The 14,256-nt window shown below is 35.2% G+C and overlaps 1 protein-coding gene across 1 annotated transcript; it reads left to right on the top strand.

Annotated features, from left to right (window-relative positions):
* The first annotated feature begins 7,992 nt into the window (after positions 1-7,992).
* Positions 7,993-10,872, top strand: LOC113295572. The gene is made up of 7 exons (XM_026543903.1): positions 7,993-8,026; positions 8,108-8,943; positions 8,989-9,110; positions 9,201-9,297; positions 9,383-9,876; positions 9,984-10,074; positions 10,157-10,872. The coding sequence occupies exons 2-7, from the start codon at positions 8,137-8,139 to the stop codon at positions 10,685-10,687; spliced, it is 2,142 nt and encodes a 713-aa protein (XP_026399688.1). The 5' UTR covers positions 7,993-8,026; positions 8,108-8,136; the 3' UTR covers positions 10,688-10,872.
* Positions 10,873-14,256: the final 3,384 nt, after the last annotated feature.

The raw sequence follows: 14,256 nt of genomic DNA, 5'->3' as shown, positions 1-14,256 counted from the left end.
TCTTGATGAATCGAGAACAACAAGCCAAGAAACACCATGGAGATTTGAGAGAATCGCTATTAGAGCGAAGAGAAAATCGTTCTAAAGGCGAAGAAAAGATCGCCCAAATAGCGAAGAAATGTGTCCACAGACACCAAAAACAACAAAAACTAAACCTATAACTACAAATTAAACTATTTTTATTCATAAAAAACTAAATATCCTTGATCGGATCTAGCCCAAAAGGACTAAATCTGAGCAAGAAGAAGAAGAAGTTCTAGAGTTTTTTTTCTCTTTTTTTCTTAGGAGAGAGAGTGGAATTTTTATTATGGATTTTGAATATTTATTAGTATGAAATATGAATTTGGGTTTTGTTTATGTTATTAATGGTAATAACTCTAGGGGCTTTGTGTTACTAAACATTGATTGTCCACCCATCACTTGAGAATGAATCTATGATTTTGTTGTTGAAAGTTGAACCTAATGTTACAGATCCATCTTCTATATTTATTTTTTTATTGATAATTAGGTCCATATTACACCTGCATGTTTGTATTCAGTAGCGATGATTCACTTGAATAAACCTACATGAAATTATTGAAAATCCAATGAATTCAAGTGAAATATTATTAATTTAGAAACTGATTGCTTACCTTGATAATGATATTCCCTATGAGTATTTATCTTACCACCAGCTCATGAATCTTGATGATGTGTATATTGTTTATAATCTCTAAATTGTGTGTAAATGTATGAACCGCTGCAGTGACTGTAGTGAGGTGTAAATAAGTTTACGTGTTTATTGTTCTAAAATTTGAATATTTATTCATAACTGCAGGTAATGAGTACCCACGACCCTTATTTTGTGGCGAAGCAATTCTGGAGTTAATGAATATCAAAGAAGTTATTTTTTATTTTAAAATCTCAGCACTAATTGGGTCTTTAATACCTTGATGTCTTGCCACAACTTGCACATCTCCTAGATACTCTATATTTTCTCCCCTCCACAACCAAGCAATATTTTGGCCAAGAAGATGAGGGGGTTTGCATTGCGAATGACACGGGTATGGGTACTAATCATTTCCTAATTGGGTCTTTAATACCTTGATGTCTTGCCACAACTTGCACATCTCCTTAACACTCTATATTTTCTCCCCTCCACAACCAAGCAATATTTTGGCCAAGAATATGAGGGGGTTTGCATTGCGAATGACACGGGTATGGGTACTAATCATTTCCTTCCTAATGATGTACTTGCTAATAGTGAAATGTTGAGGGGAGTTAGCTTCCATATTAGAAATTGTAAATGCAAGTGGTGTTTACATAATCTATGGACTATGGATGAGCACGTTAATATTTTAGTATCCATATTAGAAAGTAATGCTTGATTTGCGCTTTTCTGCATGTATTTAGGACTTGCTGCTTCAATAAATTCAAGTGTGTATCTGAATCACTTGAATGCGAAATAGTTGGGTCAACGAAGGAATTATAGTAACATGGGAGAGTTGTTTCATAGATATCTATTTTCATTCCAAAGGTCTTAAGTTGACATAATGATCTACAAATTTTTGAGTTTATCATGATGTTCTGTTTAAAGGAGTTAAATTGGATGCTCCTCCATAAGCATTTATATTTTGTATGATTAATTGTAAAAGCTTTGTGGCTTCCTTGATTTTATCTATCTCTTTTGTCATGTCTAAAGAGTTCCTTACAAACTCTAAAAGTTGAGTACAAAAGTAGATGCTGCAATCCTCAACATAGGTTGGTTTTGACTCTTTTCGTGATTGGTTGCTTGCAGCTTTCTTGGGTTTGTTTTGTTCTGTATAGATTTATTGAATGAACGTTTGAGAAGTTTTAGGTTCCTAACTTTCTGTCCCTTTTGGTATGTCAGCTTGATATAACTATAACAGCGCATCTCCCTCTTAACTAAATAAATCATATGAAGAACCCAATGGTAATATGTTAAGAGGCTGACATCGCACCTGAGAAATGCATCTAGAGTTTATAGAGAGTTTAGTCACCAAAATAGAACAGAACTACACGCTAGGTAAATACTACTGGAGAAGCTTTAAGTTAAGAGGATGGCATCATATTTGGTGTTTAGTAGAATATATGATTCGGGCAAGATATATCTTATAAAAACAAATGTGTTTTGCCTGATCTGATGGCTCTACATGGGCCTTTTACAACGATCGATGGTTCTTATTTCTCTGAAAATCTATCTTACAAAAACAAATGTGTTTTGCCTGATCTGATGGCTCTACATGGGCCTTTTACAACGATCGATGGCTCTTATTTCTCTGAAAATGAAAAAAAGTGAAGGAGATAAATCGCGACTCATAATGCACCCCCATCCTACGCCTTCATCCAACGTCCCAAATTGCTTCTCTCCTTTAATTTCCTTTCATTAAAAGTAAGCTGCCATTACTACGATGTTATTCAGCTCCAGCTTTTCATCCGTAACGAAGGAATAAAACCACCATTATTCATTTTCATTTAAACCTGAATAACCAATCAATTGTTCATACGTTACCAAAATAAAAGATATTCATTAACAACACCATTATTTATGCATACCAATCCTTGAAATGTTCGGGTACATAAACCCAAAAATGTTGCTTTGCACAGGTTCTCAGTGCTCTATCAAGATTCATTCCTTTACGTAAGTTTTTCTTATTTTGATACCCTTTATTTCATATTTTGGTTGGTTTTATATTTGTTACTTTTTCAAAAGGTTTTTTCTCTGATTGATTTTGTTGTTGTTGGTGAACGATAAATTTGTAGAACCAACATCGGTCTAATGTAAATATCAGTGGAGTTCCATGATTTGAAGTGGTTGTCATTCATGTCAACTGTTTGTTATAATGCAATGTTGTGCTTGTCAATTAATGCTAATTCTCGCCCACACTAAAACGAGATAGATTTCATGGACGCGAATGACAATCGCAACATTACAACAGTTAGTTTATATTAACAATACGATCAATTTTGAGAGTTGATTCAGAAGGATGGATGAAAATGGGGTAATTTATGGTATAACAACAATGTGGTTTGTCTTTAGATAGGCTTAAAGAAGTTCCCATACACAAGTGATACCAGCTATATTGTTTCTCCAATTACAGGTCATTACATCTCCATTCATACTGATTTTTTTTTTATTCAGTGTATGTTGGAAGGTCTTGATGTGACCAATATGAAGATTTTAGCGAAATATTATTGGTGTACACATCTCATGGGATCAGCTTTATCAATAGGTAACATCTCATGGGATCAGCTTTATCAAAGTGGTCATTCCTGTGTTTTGTATATTTTGTCCGAACCTTCTTACACTCTGTCACTAACATGCCACTATTCGTCTTAAATCATTCATAACCATTACAGAATCCCAAGATTGGCTCATGAAAAATTCCATGTACATATGATACAGAATGTTTTCCACCCACTTTTTGGTTGATTCGGGGTTAGGGGTTGATTCAATGAGGGAACTGGGAGGTGGTTGAGGGGTGCTCCAGCCCAAATCTATAAAAAAGACCACCCACAATAAAAAATTTCATGTGTGTTTTTTGGAAAAAAATAAATAATAGCCTCCCTAAAAATTTAAAGTTTAGCCCATAGTACGTTTTTCGCCTACCTAGCCTTTGAATCTTGCTTCTGTCGCTATTGATTTTTCTTTTGTTATCACAGGGTTTCTCCATAACCATTTGATTCATTGCAATAACTTTATCAATATCCAAATTTGTCTCTACTAAGTGTTTGTGAAACTGCGCAAAAGAATTGAACACAAGATCTATCAATTAAAGGAAAATTAAAAGAAACTTAGATTTTGTCGTTGTTTATGTTGATGATGTTGTCAATCCATTTCTCCTTAAGAGTGAACTGTGAAATGAAGGTCACTAAATCTGGATATATATCATATATCGCATGCAAGGTGGTTTTTATGATTTGTTGGATTTAGCCGCATCCAACACAAGCACTGTGTCCATTACTTGCAGAGATTTTACAATGTGTGCTTGCACATAACTATGTCAGAACAATGAACATATAGTTGTTGGTAAATGTATATCATTTTGTATTGTTATGGTCAAAGGAACTAGCTAGGTCCAGGACATTAAGTATGGACACTATATTTCCTATATGTATTGGTTCAATCATTTATTGGTCTTTGACTGCGACTAATTTTTAGAATTTGAACAATCATTGTTTTGTTGTTATGGTGACAGATTGACAATTACTTTTTTTTTATCGTTTTATGTAAGATTGGTAAAGGGTCTTCGCTGTTAGGTTTGTAGGAGCTGAGGAAAATGATCATTTCTCAACTGCACATTCATGCAGGAGCTATCGAGACTCGAGTTTAGTGATCTTGAAGTTTTATCTAATTGACCTCTTATGGCCGTAGAATTAGGTTAGTTTTAAGATCCAGGTTAGTGTAAAGAGTAAACTCTACCGATATTTTGCAAAGAAATTTTAATTGGAAACTAGCCCACTTGCTATATTTTACATTCCTAATTTTATGAGTGTCTTCTATAACAACTAAAATTTCCAAGTATGTTAGGTTAGTGGGTTGTCTATGATTTTTTTCCATTATCATAAATGAAAAAAGATGTTGTTGATGCAGGTAATACCGTTCTCTAATCAAATGCAAACTATACAAATGATGTAATGCTATATTCATTACCCAGTGCGAATTTTCTGCTGCTAAGGTCTGGAAGTTCAAGACTAGCTGGTGTAACATTAATACCATTAACAGATGGATCAGCATTAGAGTTCCTTATGTTTCTGCTGCTCGCGGTGCGGTATTTCTCACTGCCTCTCTTCTGTAAAATATTTTTCTTTCTTTTTTCAAATTCTTTGCTGCCTTTTACATTCGTTTGCTCAAAACTCTAAACCCCAATTGTTATCTTTGCGAGTTCGGGTTTACGAGAATTAGCCTTATAACTCATTGAGGAGTTACGAGTTTAGAGATTAATAATACAGCATAATGGTCTTGTAAAGATGAGATTCATGGGTTTACATGACCAAAAATTGATTCTATTATCTAATGGCTTACATGACTAGAGGATTGAAGAGTCTTGATTTCCTGATTCACTTTTCTCTATTTTGCTTGCTTATGTTTTTCTCAAACCTGAAGGTTAAAAAATGAGTATATTTTAAATATCTTGATTTATGGGTTGTGACCTCTTTCTGAGCAGTCTCTGTATCCATATGAAATACATGTATAATTTATATGGATGGTTACTCACTCTTTTAGGATTAATTCAGGTAAAGATTAGCAGCTTACCACGGTCTCATCACAAGCCATCTCTTGCTTAAATTAAGGTTCATGTTTTTCCAGTTTGGTATAGTTCACAAAGCTTTTTAAGAGTCCGATTAATTTTTGTTTTACTTTGCATATTATTTTCTTCAGTTTTTTTTTTACTATCTCAGTGACTTGCAAAACTATCCAAGCTATGGTTTGAGCGAGATTGTTTTGATATAGAAAGGCACTTGCATGGGCATGGATGATTACAAAAATCTTACCTTAACAGGTAAAATGGTGAGTTCTATCTCTTATATTGTATGTCCAAACGCCCAAACTTAGTGGATATAAAGGTGTATATATTGTCTACATTTTTTTTGGCAGATAATTTTACAACATGGCTAAGGAAATCTGAAGTAAATATCGAAAATTTTCTCACACCAGAAAATAATATTACTTCATGCTATTCGTTGAGCCTGTAAAATGATTTATTACATTAAATTAGTAATAATGCAAAGGGTCTTATTTTTGCCACAGACTACATAAAAATCGTGTCTGATGTGGCGCCTCCGTGGCACTGACATTTCTCTCTCCAATTGGAAAGTTTGTCCCCACCGTTTTTACCGTCCATTTATTATCAAGCGAAACTATAGTTTGCTTCTGACCTCGATTCAGATCTAGGGATTAATCTTCTCTTACTTTTTCGCTTCCCCTCTCTTCCACCAACAGATGATAAGCTTCCTTCATCATGTTTAACATTCGAAAAACTACCCAGAGCTGATCAATATGATCATTACACGTTTTTGAAGAATTAGGGATATAAAAGAAGCTCAGGCAACCATTTTTCCTAAGCACTTCGGATTAGTTAATATGTTTGGCAATTAGTCGGTTTAGCAAGTCCATAACCATCTTAAATCTTCTGGAAATTTCTGAAACTAGTTGATTAAGATGGGTGGTCTTTCAATTTGGTTGGAACCCGATGTTTGAACTACAGGTAATCAAGTTGCTGCTAACTCTGGTGGTTAAGATCAATCAATTTCATATCTTTCCATCTTAATCAGCCACATCAATAGCTGAAAAACATCAAAAAATTGCTATATATTAAACTTGTTCCGTAGAATTTTAATCGAGTAGCATCATGATTATTATGGTGTAAACATCAGACTATAAATACCAAATTGAGTAGCATCATGCCTACATAAACAGAAGATGTACCGAAGAAACCCAAATTCGTGAAGTAAGTAAAAAAGAAATGGTGAAAAGTAAAATTAGCTTAATTTCAGATAAGGCCTCAAATTTGCTAGCTTGGAGAAAATGGTGAAAATGAAATAAATCAAAGGATTAGACAGGATTTGAGGAAGAGCAGGGACTTGTTATGAGATAGGGAAAGAAGAAAAGGAATATGGAAACAATTATAATTTCATGGGCAAATTAATAAAGTGTCCTGCTTCAAACCATATAATTAATAAACCGGCCAAACTTTTAAATTCTTTTAGAAACTGGCCTTTCTGTTAGAGTTGACACCTGGGTCCACCAGATCGGTCAGCTGCGTTGAATAAGTCAAACTCGGTAGGAGAATTTACGACTGTGCCCTTGCCCATTTAAAGACCCGTGTGGTGTAATCTCTCACCACACTTTCTCTTTCTCCCTCGTTCTTTTCTCCCTCGTTCTCTTCTCCCTCGTTCTGAAACTAGGGTTAGGTATTGAAGCTGTTTGAAGCTGATGTTATTGAAGTTGTTTTTGCTGAAGACATAGATGTTAGCAGAAAGACCAGAGTGTATTTGGAAGAAAAGTTATACATATTTAGGGATTCAGAGATAGTGGTGATACAGTGAAGATGAGGTACAAACCGGGATTGAAACAGTCTGAATCAAGGTAAGATTAACGAAACCCGTGACTTAATATATGATGAAAATCATTGTATTGATAGTTAATTAATTTAATTGATCGATTGATTTTTAGGGTTTATGTTTTTTTTCCTTTGTAATTAGGGTTTATTTGAAACCAAATTTTTATTGTTTAATTGGGGTTTAATTTTCGTGATTGGGTGTTTGATTTTAAGTAATATTGCTTAATTAGGTTTTCATTGGGTTTTCATAGGTTTATATCTGATTTTGTTTCATTTGTGTTGCAGTCAGTTCAAATTTAGGAATATCAGTGTATATGCGGAGCCAAAGAATGAGACTTTGGTATTTCCTGATTGCCATAGAGATGAAACAGACTTGATGACACTTAAGTATATGGTGTATAAGGGTTTGTCTATGGATGTTAAAGAGAAGTTTAATTTATATTGGTTTAAGGAAGAATGTCTGCCACTGCCATTGTTAAACAATGATGATTTTGATAATTTTTGGGAGGATTCTTTTGTAAATGAGGATGGATGTATATGTTTGTGGATGGGGATGAAAGACACAGTGTTTGGGACTCCAAAGACTACACCAAAGAAGAAGACAGTTAGTAAGGGAACCACCCCTAGAAGATCCCCAAGGCTAAATAGTGTGGATAAATCAGTTGAAGGTGCATCAAGAAAGCTGAGTTTCATGGATGTGCCCATGTCCAAACATTCTCAGGCTAGTAGCAGTGGTTGCAGTCAGTCAAAAGCTACAAATGAAGTTAAGTTTGTTGAAGATGTGGACAATATTCAGCTGGAAAACACCAAAGAAGATGAATGTCACCCAATTGAGAATCCAGAAGCTCCTCCAGTATATGACAGTGATGAAGACATTGAGTATGGGTCAGATGAAGAAGAACAAGAAGAGAAAGAAGAAGAAGAAGAAGAAGAAGAAGGAGAAAAAAAAGGCAAAGAAAAAGGTATATTTCATTTATAACTGATTTCATTTATTATAATTTGTAACTTATTATATGGTACTGATGTTGATCTTGAATATGAAGGTAAGGATGTGGATGAAAGACCTGCTTACATGGATGACTTTGATGATGATTTTGGTCAGTACATGAAGGGTGAGCATGATGTAGATCTTTTCCCTGAAGAAGAAGTTTTTACTCCAGTAGATCCTAGCAAAATGGAGGTAAAAACTAGATTTGCAAATAAGGAAGCATTTAAGAAACATCTCAGGGGTTATTGTGTTCTTAATAAGTGTCAATATATTTTGGATAGAAGTGCTCCCTCTAGAATTAAGGCTGAGTGTAGGTTTAAAACAGAACATGATTGTCCTTGGTTTGTGTATGCTAGCAAGAAAGAGGGTGAGAAGACTTTTGTTCTTAGGAAAGTGAATTTGGAACATAAGTGTGAAGGGGATCCCCAAAATAGGAATAGATCTGCTGATCCTCATTTTGTAAAGGATTTTGTTCTTGATCAGATGAAGAATAAGCCTAAAAAAGTTGTTCCAGACCCTTATAAAATCAAGGAAGACTTCTTAGCTGAAAAGAGAGTAAATATACCATATCAGTGTGCATGGAAGGCTAGGAATCTAGTTTTAGAGTCATTATATGGGAACTATAAAGAAAGTTACAATGAAGTACCAGCATTCTGCAAGATGTTTACAAAATGCAATGATGGGTCTGTTGCTAAGTTCACTTTTGACACAGTGAATAACACCTTTGAAAGCATGACACTCTCATTTGAACCTGCAATGAGGGGTTGGCGAAAAGCATGCAGGGGAGTTATAGGGCTTGATGCCTGCCATCTAACAGGGGAATATGGGGGAGTATTGATGGTTGCAACTGCACTTGATGGACAGAATGGGTTAGTAATGTTAGGAATTATGGTATGAAGAGCTGAAACAAAGGAAAATTGGATCATTTTTTTGAAGCATTTGAAGGATGCAATATTAGCACATCCAGTGAAAGTGTCTTTCATTTCAGATAGGCAAAAAGGTTTATTGGAAGCTGTTGGTATAGTATTCCCTGGCCATCACCACAGATATTGTTGGAGGTAACTTTCTTGTCTAACTTTGTTTCTTGTTTCTTTTGTTTGTCAGATCAGATAAAGTCCTTATGTTAATTGCAATGTGTTAAAATGCAGACATTTATACAAAAATTTCAAGAAGGATTACAAGGGTCTTGAATTATACAGTTCTTTATGGAATGCAGCAAAAGCATACAAAGAAAAGCATTTTCAGGTTTGACAGTTCACAACAGTTCTTTGTTATTGGTTTTATGCACTATTTGACAGTCAAGTTAGCTAGTTTTTGATTGGCTGTGCAGGAACATTTTGACAATATTGTGAAACAGAGTGCTGCAGCTGGTGCTTATCTCAGTAGAGAAGATCCTGCTACATGGTCCAGGGCCTTTTTTAACCCTATTCACTGTTGTGAACATATGAACAACAATTTTTCAGAGTCTTTTAACAATATGATCAACAAGATGAGAAATAAACCAATTATAATGATAGGAATAATGTATGCTAACTTAGTGATGGGTACATGGTACAATAGGAGGACTGAATCTGCATCATGGGTAGATGGTAATTTGGTTCCTACTGCTGTTACATTGATTAAGAAAATGTTGGAATTTGTGACTGACTATGGTGTTGACCCTTGTGTGGCTGGAGAGTTATATATGGTGACTAGTCCAAAGAATTCTGTGTTCACAGTGAACATACTTGCCAAGACTTGCTCTTGTTTGCAGTGGCAGTTGAGGGGGTTCCCCTGTATGCATGCAGTGAGTGCATTGCATAGCATAAGGCCACAATGGAGAAAGTAAGATTTCTCTTTTTTAAATCTGTACCTTGTCTCAGAACTTATTTATGCAATTTCTAGGCCTTAAATGTATCTAGCACTAACCTTTACATACTCTGCTTGAGCAGGTACTGCAGTGATTACTATTCAGTGGAGAACTATAAGGCCACATATGCACCAACTTTTGCACCACTAGATGATAAAAGTGAATGGGTCCAGGTACTTTTTCTTCTTAAATTTGTAACTATATGCCCTATTTATATTCTCAACTACATTAATATAAGTGCATTTGTTCTTGCAGCCAAACATGAACAAGAAGATCTTGAACCCTCCTCACAGTAGGAAACCAGGAAGACCCAAGAGCAAGAGGGTAAGAAGTTATGATGAACCTCGTGTTGAGAAGACAAAAAGGAGGTGTGGGAAATGTGGAAATGTTACTAACCACAACAAAAGAACATGTGCTGGTGGTGAAGTGGGATCTAATCCAACTGCAAAGAGGCAAAGGACTGAATGTGATGCACAAAGCTTCACCTTCAGCATCATAGAGCCAAGTCAGACCACCGGAGTTAGGGGTGCAGCTAAGTCAAACAAGAAGAAGAGAACGGCATCATTTGTTGGTGAATGTTTTACAGGGCCTGGCAGTCAGCCTTTGGCAACACCATCTTCTACTCCAGCTTCCACAACACCTATGAGTCTGCCATCTATAGCACCATCTTCTACTCCACCCTCTACAATAAATAACCTTTATCAGAACTTCTTTGGCATTGGATCTGTATCTCAGAATATAAAACAAGGAAAGGGAAGGGGAAATGGAAAGGCTAAGAAGAAATGATTTGAGATCCGTTTTCTGATTTTTTGTGTTTAAGAAGACAATATTTTTTTCTTTTGTAGACTTGAATTAATGCTGAATCAAAAGTGGATGGTTGTTTATTAGTACATTTGCAGGTTACATTTTCAGATTGTTGAGTTCCTTACATATAGCATTAAGTTGTAAACTTGAATGCATAATTCTGTTTTTTGCAGCAATGAAGACTTCATCTGAGACCCATTTAAAACCGTCACAATCTGTACAAGTGAGGTATGCTATGTTCTTGTTGTGTTCATTCTTGCAAAATTTCATCTCCATTTTTGATTTGCAGTGATCTTTGTTGCAGGTTTGATTTTGCAGTGGGCAGTTTTTGAAGCAATGACCAGATTCTCCGCAAGCGTAACAACCATTCTCTACTGGTAATTTCACCATCTTGCATTTGATAGGATCGATGGCATCGTCAAACCATTCAAAGTACTGACAGGTTGGAATTGAACACTTCAAAAACATTTTTTCGTTTGTTTCTTTTGCTTTTGAACACAATAGTTGCCTTATACCATTACACGGTATATATTTGCACCTGGAATAAATCCAAGGACATACCTTTGGATCATGAATTCCCTGTGCACAGATAGAACATGAAATTAGGGGTTGTTTTAATCTTAATCTTACCTTGCTGCTGCTACTGCTGCCTGGAGAGTTTACTTCATTTTGGCTCATGTCTTATTTATTTTTATTTTTTTGATCTGTTGAGTATGACAAATACTATGGTTCTTCTCTGCAGGGCCTAATTTATATGAATGAAGCTGAATCTGACCGTTACAAATCCAACCGTTACAAATCCGACCGTTGCAATGAGTCACCGAGTTGACTCGATACTGGTTTGGTTACGAACTCAGACGAGGGTTAAGTCGTCTTTTACCTAGCAGGTTAACTGCCACGTAGCCAGTTAACTACCTAAATCCGTTTTTTGAAAAAAACGGGATGGAAAATGTCAATATCGGCCAGTTTATATAAAGATTCAAAAAAACGGCCAGTTTCTTAAATATGGTTCAAAAAGGTGGTTACTTTATTAAAAAGCCCTAATTTCATTTGATAAATGGATGGTGAAAACAGAGGGGACAAACTTTACAGTTGGAGAGATAAATGTCAGTGCCACGGAGACGCCACATCAGACACGATTTTTATGTAGTCTGTTTTGGCGGTCCGTTAAGAATTATTGATAAGAGTTATTGATTTGTAAGAATATAGATAGAATTTTCTATCTAGACTGGCCACTCTCATCTCATCTCATATAATATTGATACAACAATTCTACCATCATGTCAAGATTCTGAACATTAAGGAACTGCTCAATACGTTGTCCCCGCTGCTGATAGAAACACTTAACGAGCATAAGGATGTGCAGAAACTTACCCATGATCCTTTTGAAGGACCACTTTGTATGAGTTAGTGAAAGTTACTAACACCTGACAGACCTTACACCTTTGATGGGGTTCAAATGCAGTTCTAATTGCAAAAAAGAAAAGAAAAGTCGTTATCCTTTTTCTCTAAAAGTTCTTCTATTTTCTATAGCTGCAAAAAGCGGTTGATGTTTTGCTTAAGTTGTTGTTTTGTTGATTTTTTTATCTAAAGTAGGTTATAGTGGTTGTTTTGTTCCGTATACTCTCTTTCGAAGCATCGATTTAGCTGATGAATCATGGTTTTTTCCATGTGTTTAGGTTGCGCTTTTGCACTTCGGATTTATACTTTATCAAAATTCATTGGGGTTTCAATTAGCTATTCAACCATTACTGGTAACAAAATTCAAAGAAGGGTTTAAGCGATCTCTGCAAAGGATAAATCGATTAGGTTAATGGAGTATTTAGGAAACTTAGAGTTCAGAGAGTTGACGGAAAGTTATAGAATTAGACATGTGTCATCCTAGGATAGGCTGGGACAGAGGGACAGTGAGGTTTTGGATACATAGGATCTGCGACCTTTATTTCCACGACCATAATCACATCATTACTCTTGCACAACTGGAAATAAATAATCGAAGAACAAATCAATATTACTGGACCATAACATTCTCAATCAATTAATTAAAGATTTTGTAACTAATAATGAAAACAGAAATCGGGTCTAGGAAAGTAAATGAGTAAGCATATCATTTGCATAGACGGTAAAATGTTGATTCAAACTTATAAAGGATGTCCCGTACGATGAGGGTTTCAAACGTTTATTCGACATTCAATTAAAACTGTGGGTATCTAAAGGGGATTATTTTGTTAGAGTAACAGTACTTGGAAAGGAAATTTTTGCACAAAAAACAAAACTTAGAGAAGAAATTCTACATTGTACGGTTGGGCAAAGGCTTGATGATGGCATCGATAAGAATACGTACAAGTCGGAGTCACGGTATGATGTGTGTATTAGTCGTCGATAAAATATCGACACAAACAAATTATTTACTATCAAGACAATACGGTGATGGCATATCTTTGTGATTTTGTGGGCATAAATAGAAAAATGACATCTGAATGGAGGAGATATATGAAATTAAAATAGCTCACCGGCTGCCCACTGGGAAAAATGGAATGTCCACATAGCCCAACTCATTAATAACACATAAGAGACCATCTAACAATAACCGATAACAGACCATGATCCATCTAAAGTAAATTTGTTAACAAAAGCTACTCAGTGTTAGAGTTAATCAATAAATATCTGCATAGATATACGTACATGCAAAATGAAATTGAAAAATATCAATCTTTTCCTGTAATTCTCTTCTAAATTTAAGTTGTCGACCATTAATTAGTTTAAGTTTCAGTTGTAGGCCTGTAGTTCTCTTCTAAATGCAGCAGCCATGTCATTGCGTTAAATACATTTTAAATACATCAGTATATCCCGAGCCGTTACGACACGGGTTATATGAAAGTGTAGGATTATTAACAAACACGAGTTACAAGGTTTTCAAGCTCATGAACGAGTTGATGGCTTCTGATAGTCAATAAACCTTTTACTCTTGGAAGACAAGGTGGCTCTTCGAGTTTTCTTTCCATCTTTTGTTTTGGAGTATTGTAATTAACTTAGACTTTTAACAATTTTTGGATGCATTCGGTAAATTAAATCAATAAATAAAAAAGTAGTTAATAAATCTATGATACAGGTAATAACAGACTTTGACTACTCATCCATACAGTTGGTAACTTGGTATTCAACAAAGGTCAATTATGTGAAGCGTAAGTGCAAACGACATCCAACAAAAATTGTTAATTATTCATTCAATTTTAGTTTAAGGTTATATTAGCCATCTAGGTATATTAGTTCTCTAAGTTTCAGAGGAAAACAAAAGTTTTAGTTTAAAGCCAACCACGTGTATTACTTCTAAGGGAAAACCTAGTGTCTACTTAGTGTGCATAACCCATGATAGTATCAGGAGGTAGCATTAGTAAAAGAGATGCAACGAACTTCATCAAAGGCAGACAGATTATCTGTTTATATGACCCAAATAATATCAACTCTCCAAGGTAAGAAATGATAGTATGTCAAAACTTTAGTAAGAACATGCAAACTTAAAGTAAAATGAAAATAAGTGATAATAAGAG

This window comes from Papaver somniferum, chromosome 7, assembly GCF_003573695.1.
Source record: "Papaver somniferum cultivar HN1 chromosome 7, ASM357369v1, whole genome shotgun sequence".
Taxonomy (NCBI): Eukaryota; Viridiplantae; Streptophyta; class Magnoliopsida; order Ranunculales; family Papaveraceae; genus Papaver; species Papaver somniferum.
The sequence above is the reverse complement of the archived record's forward strand: the minus strand, read 5'-3'. Positions and strand labels throughout refer to the sequence as shown.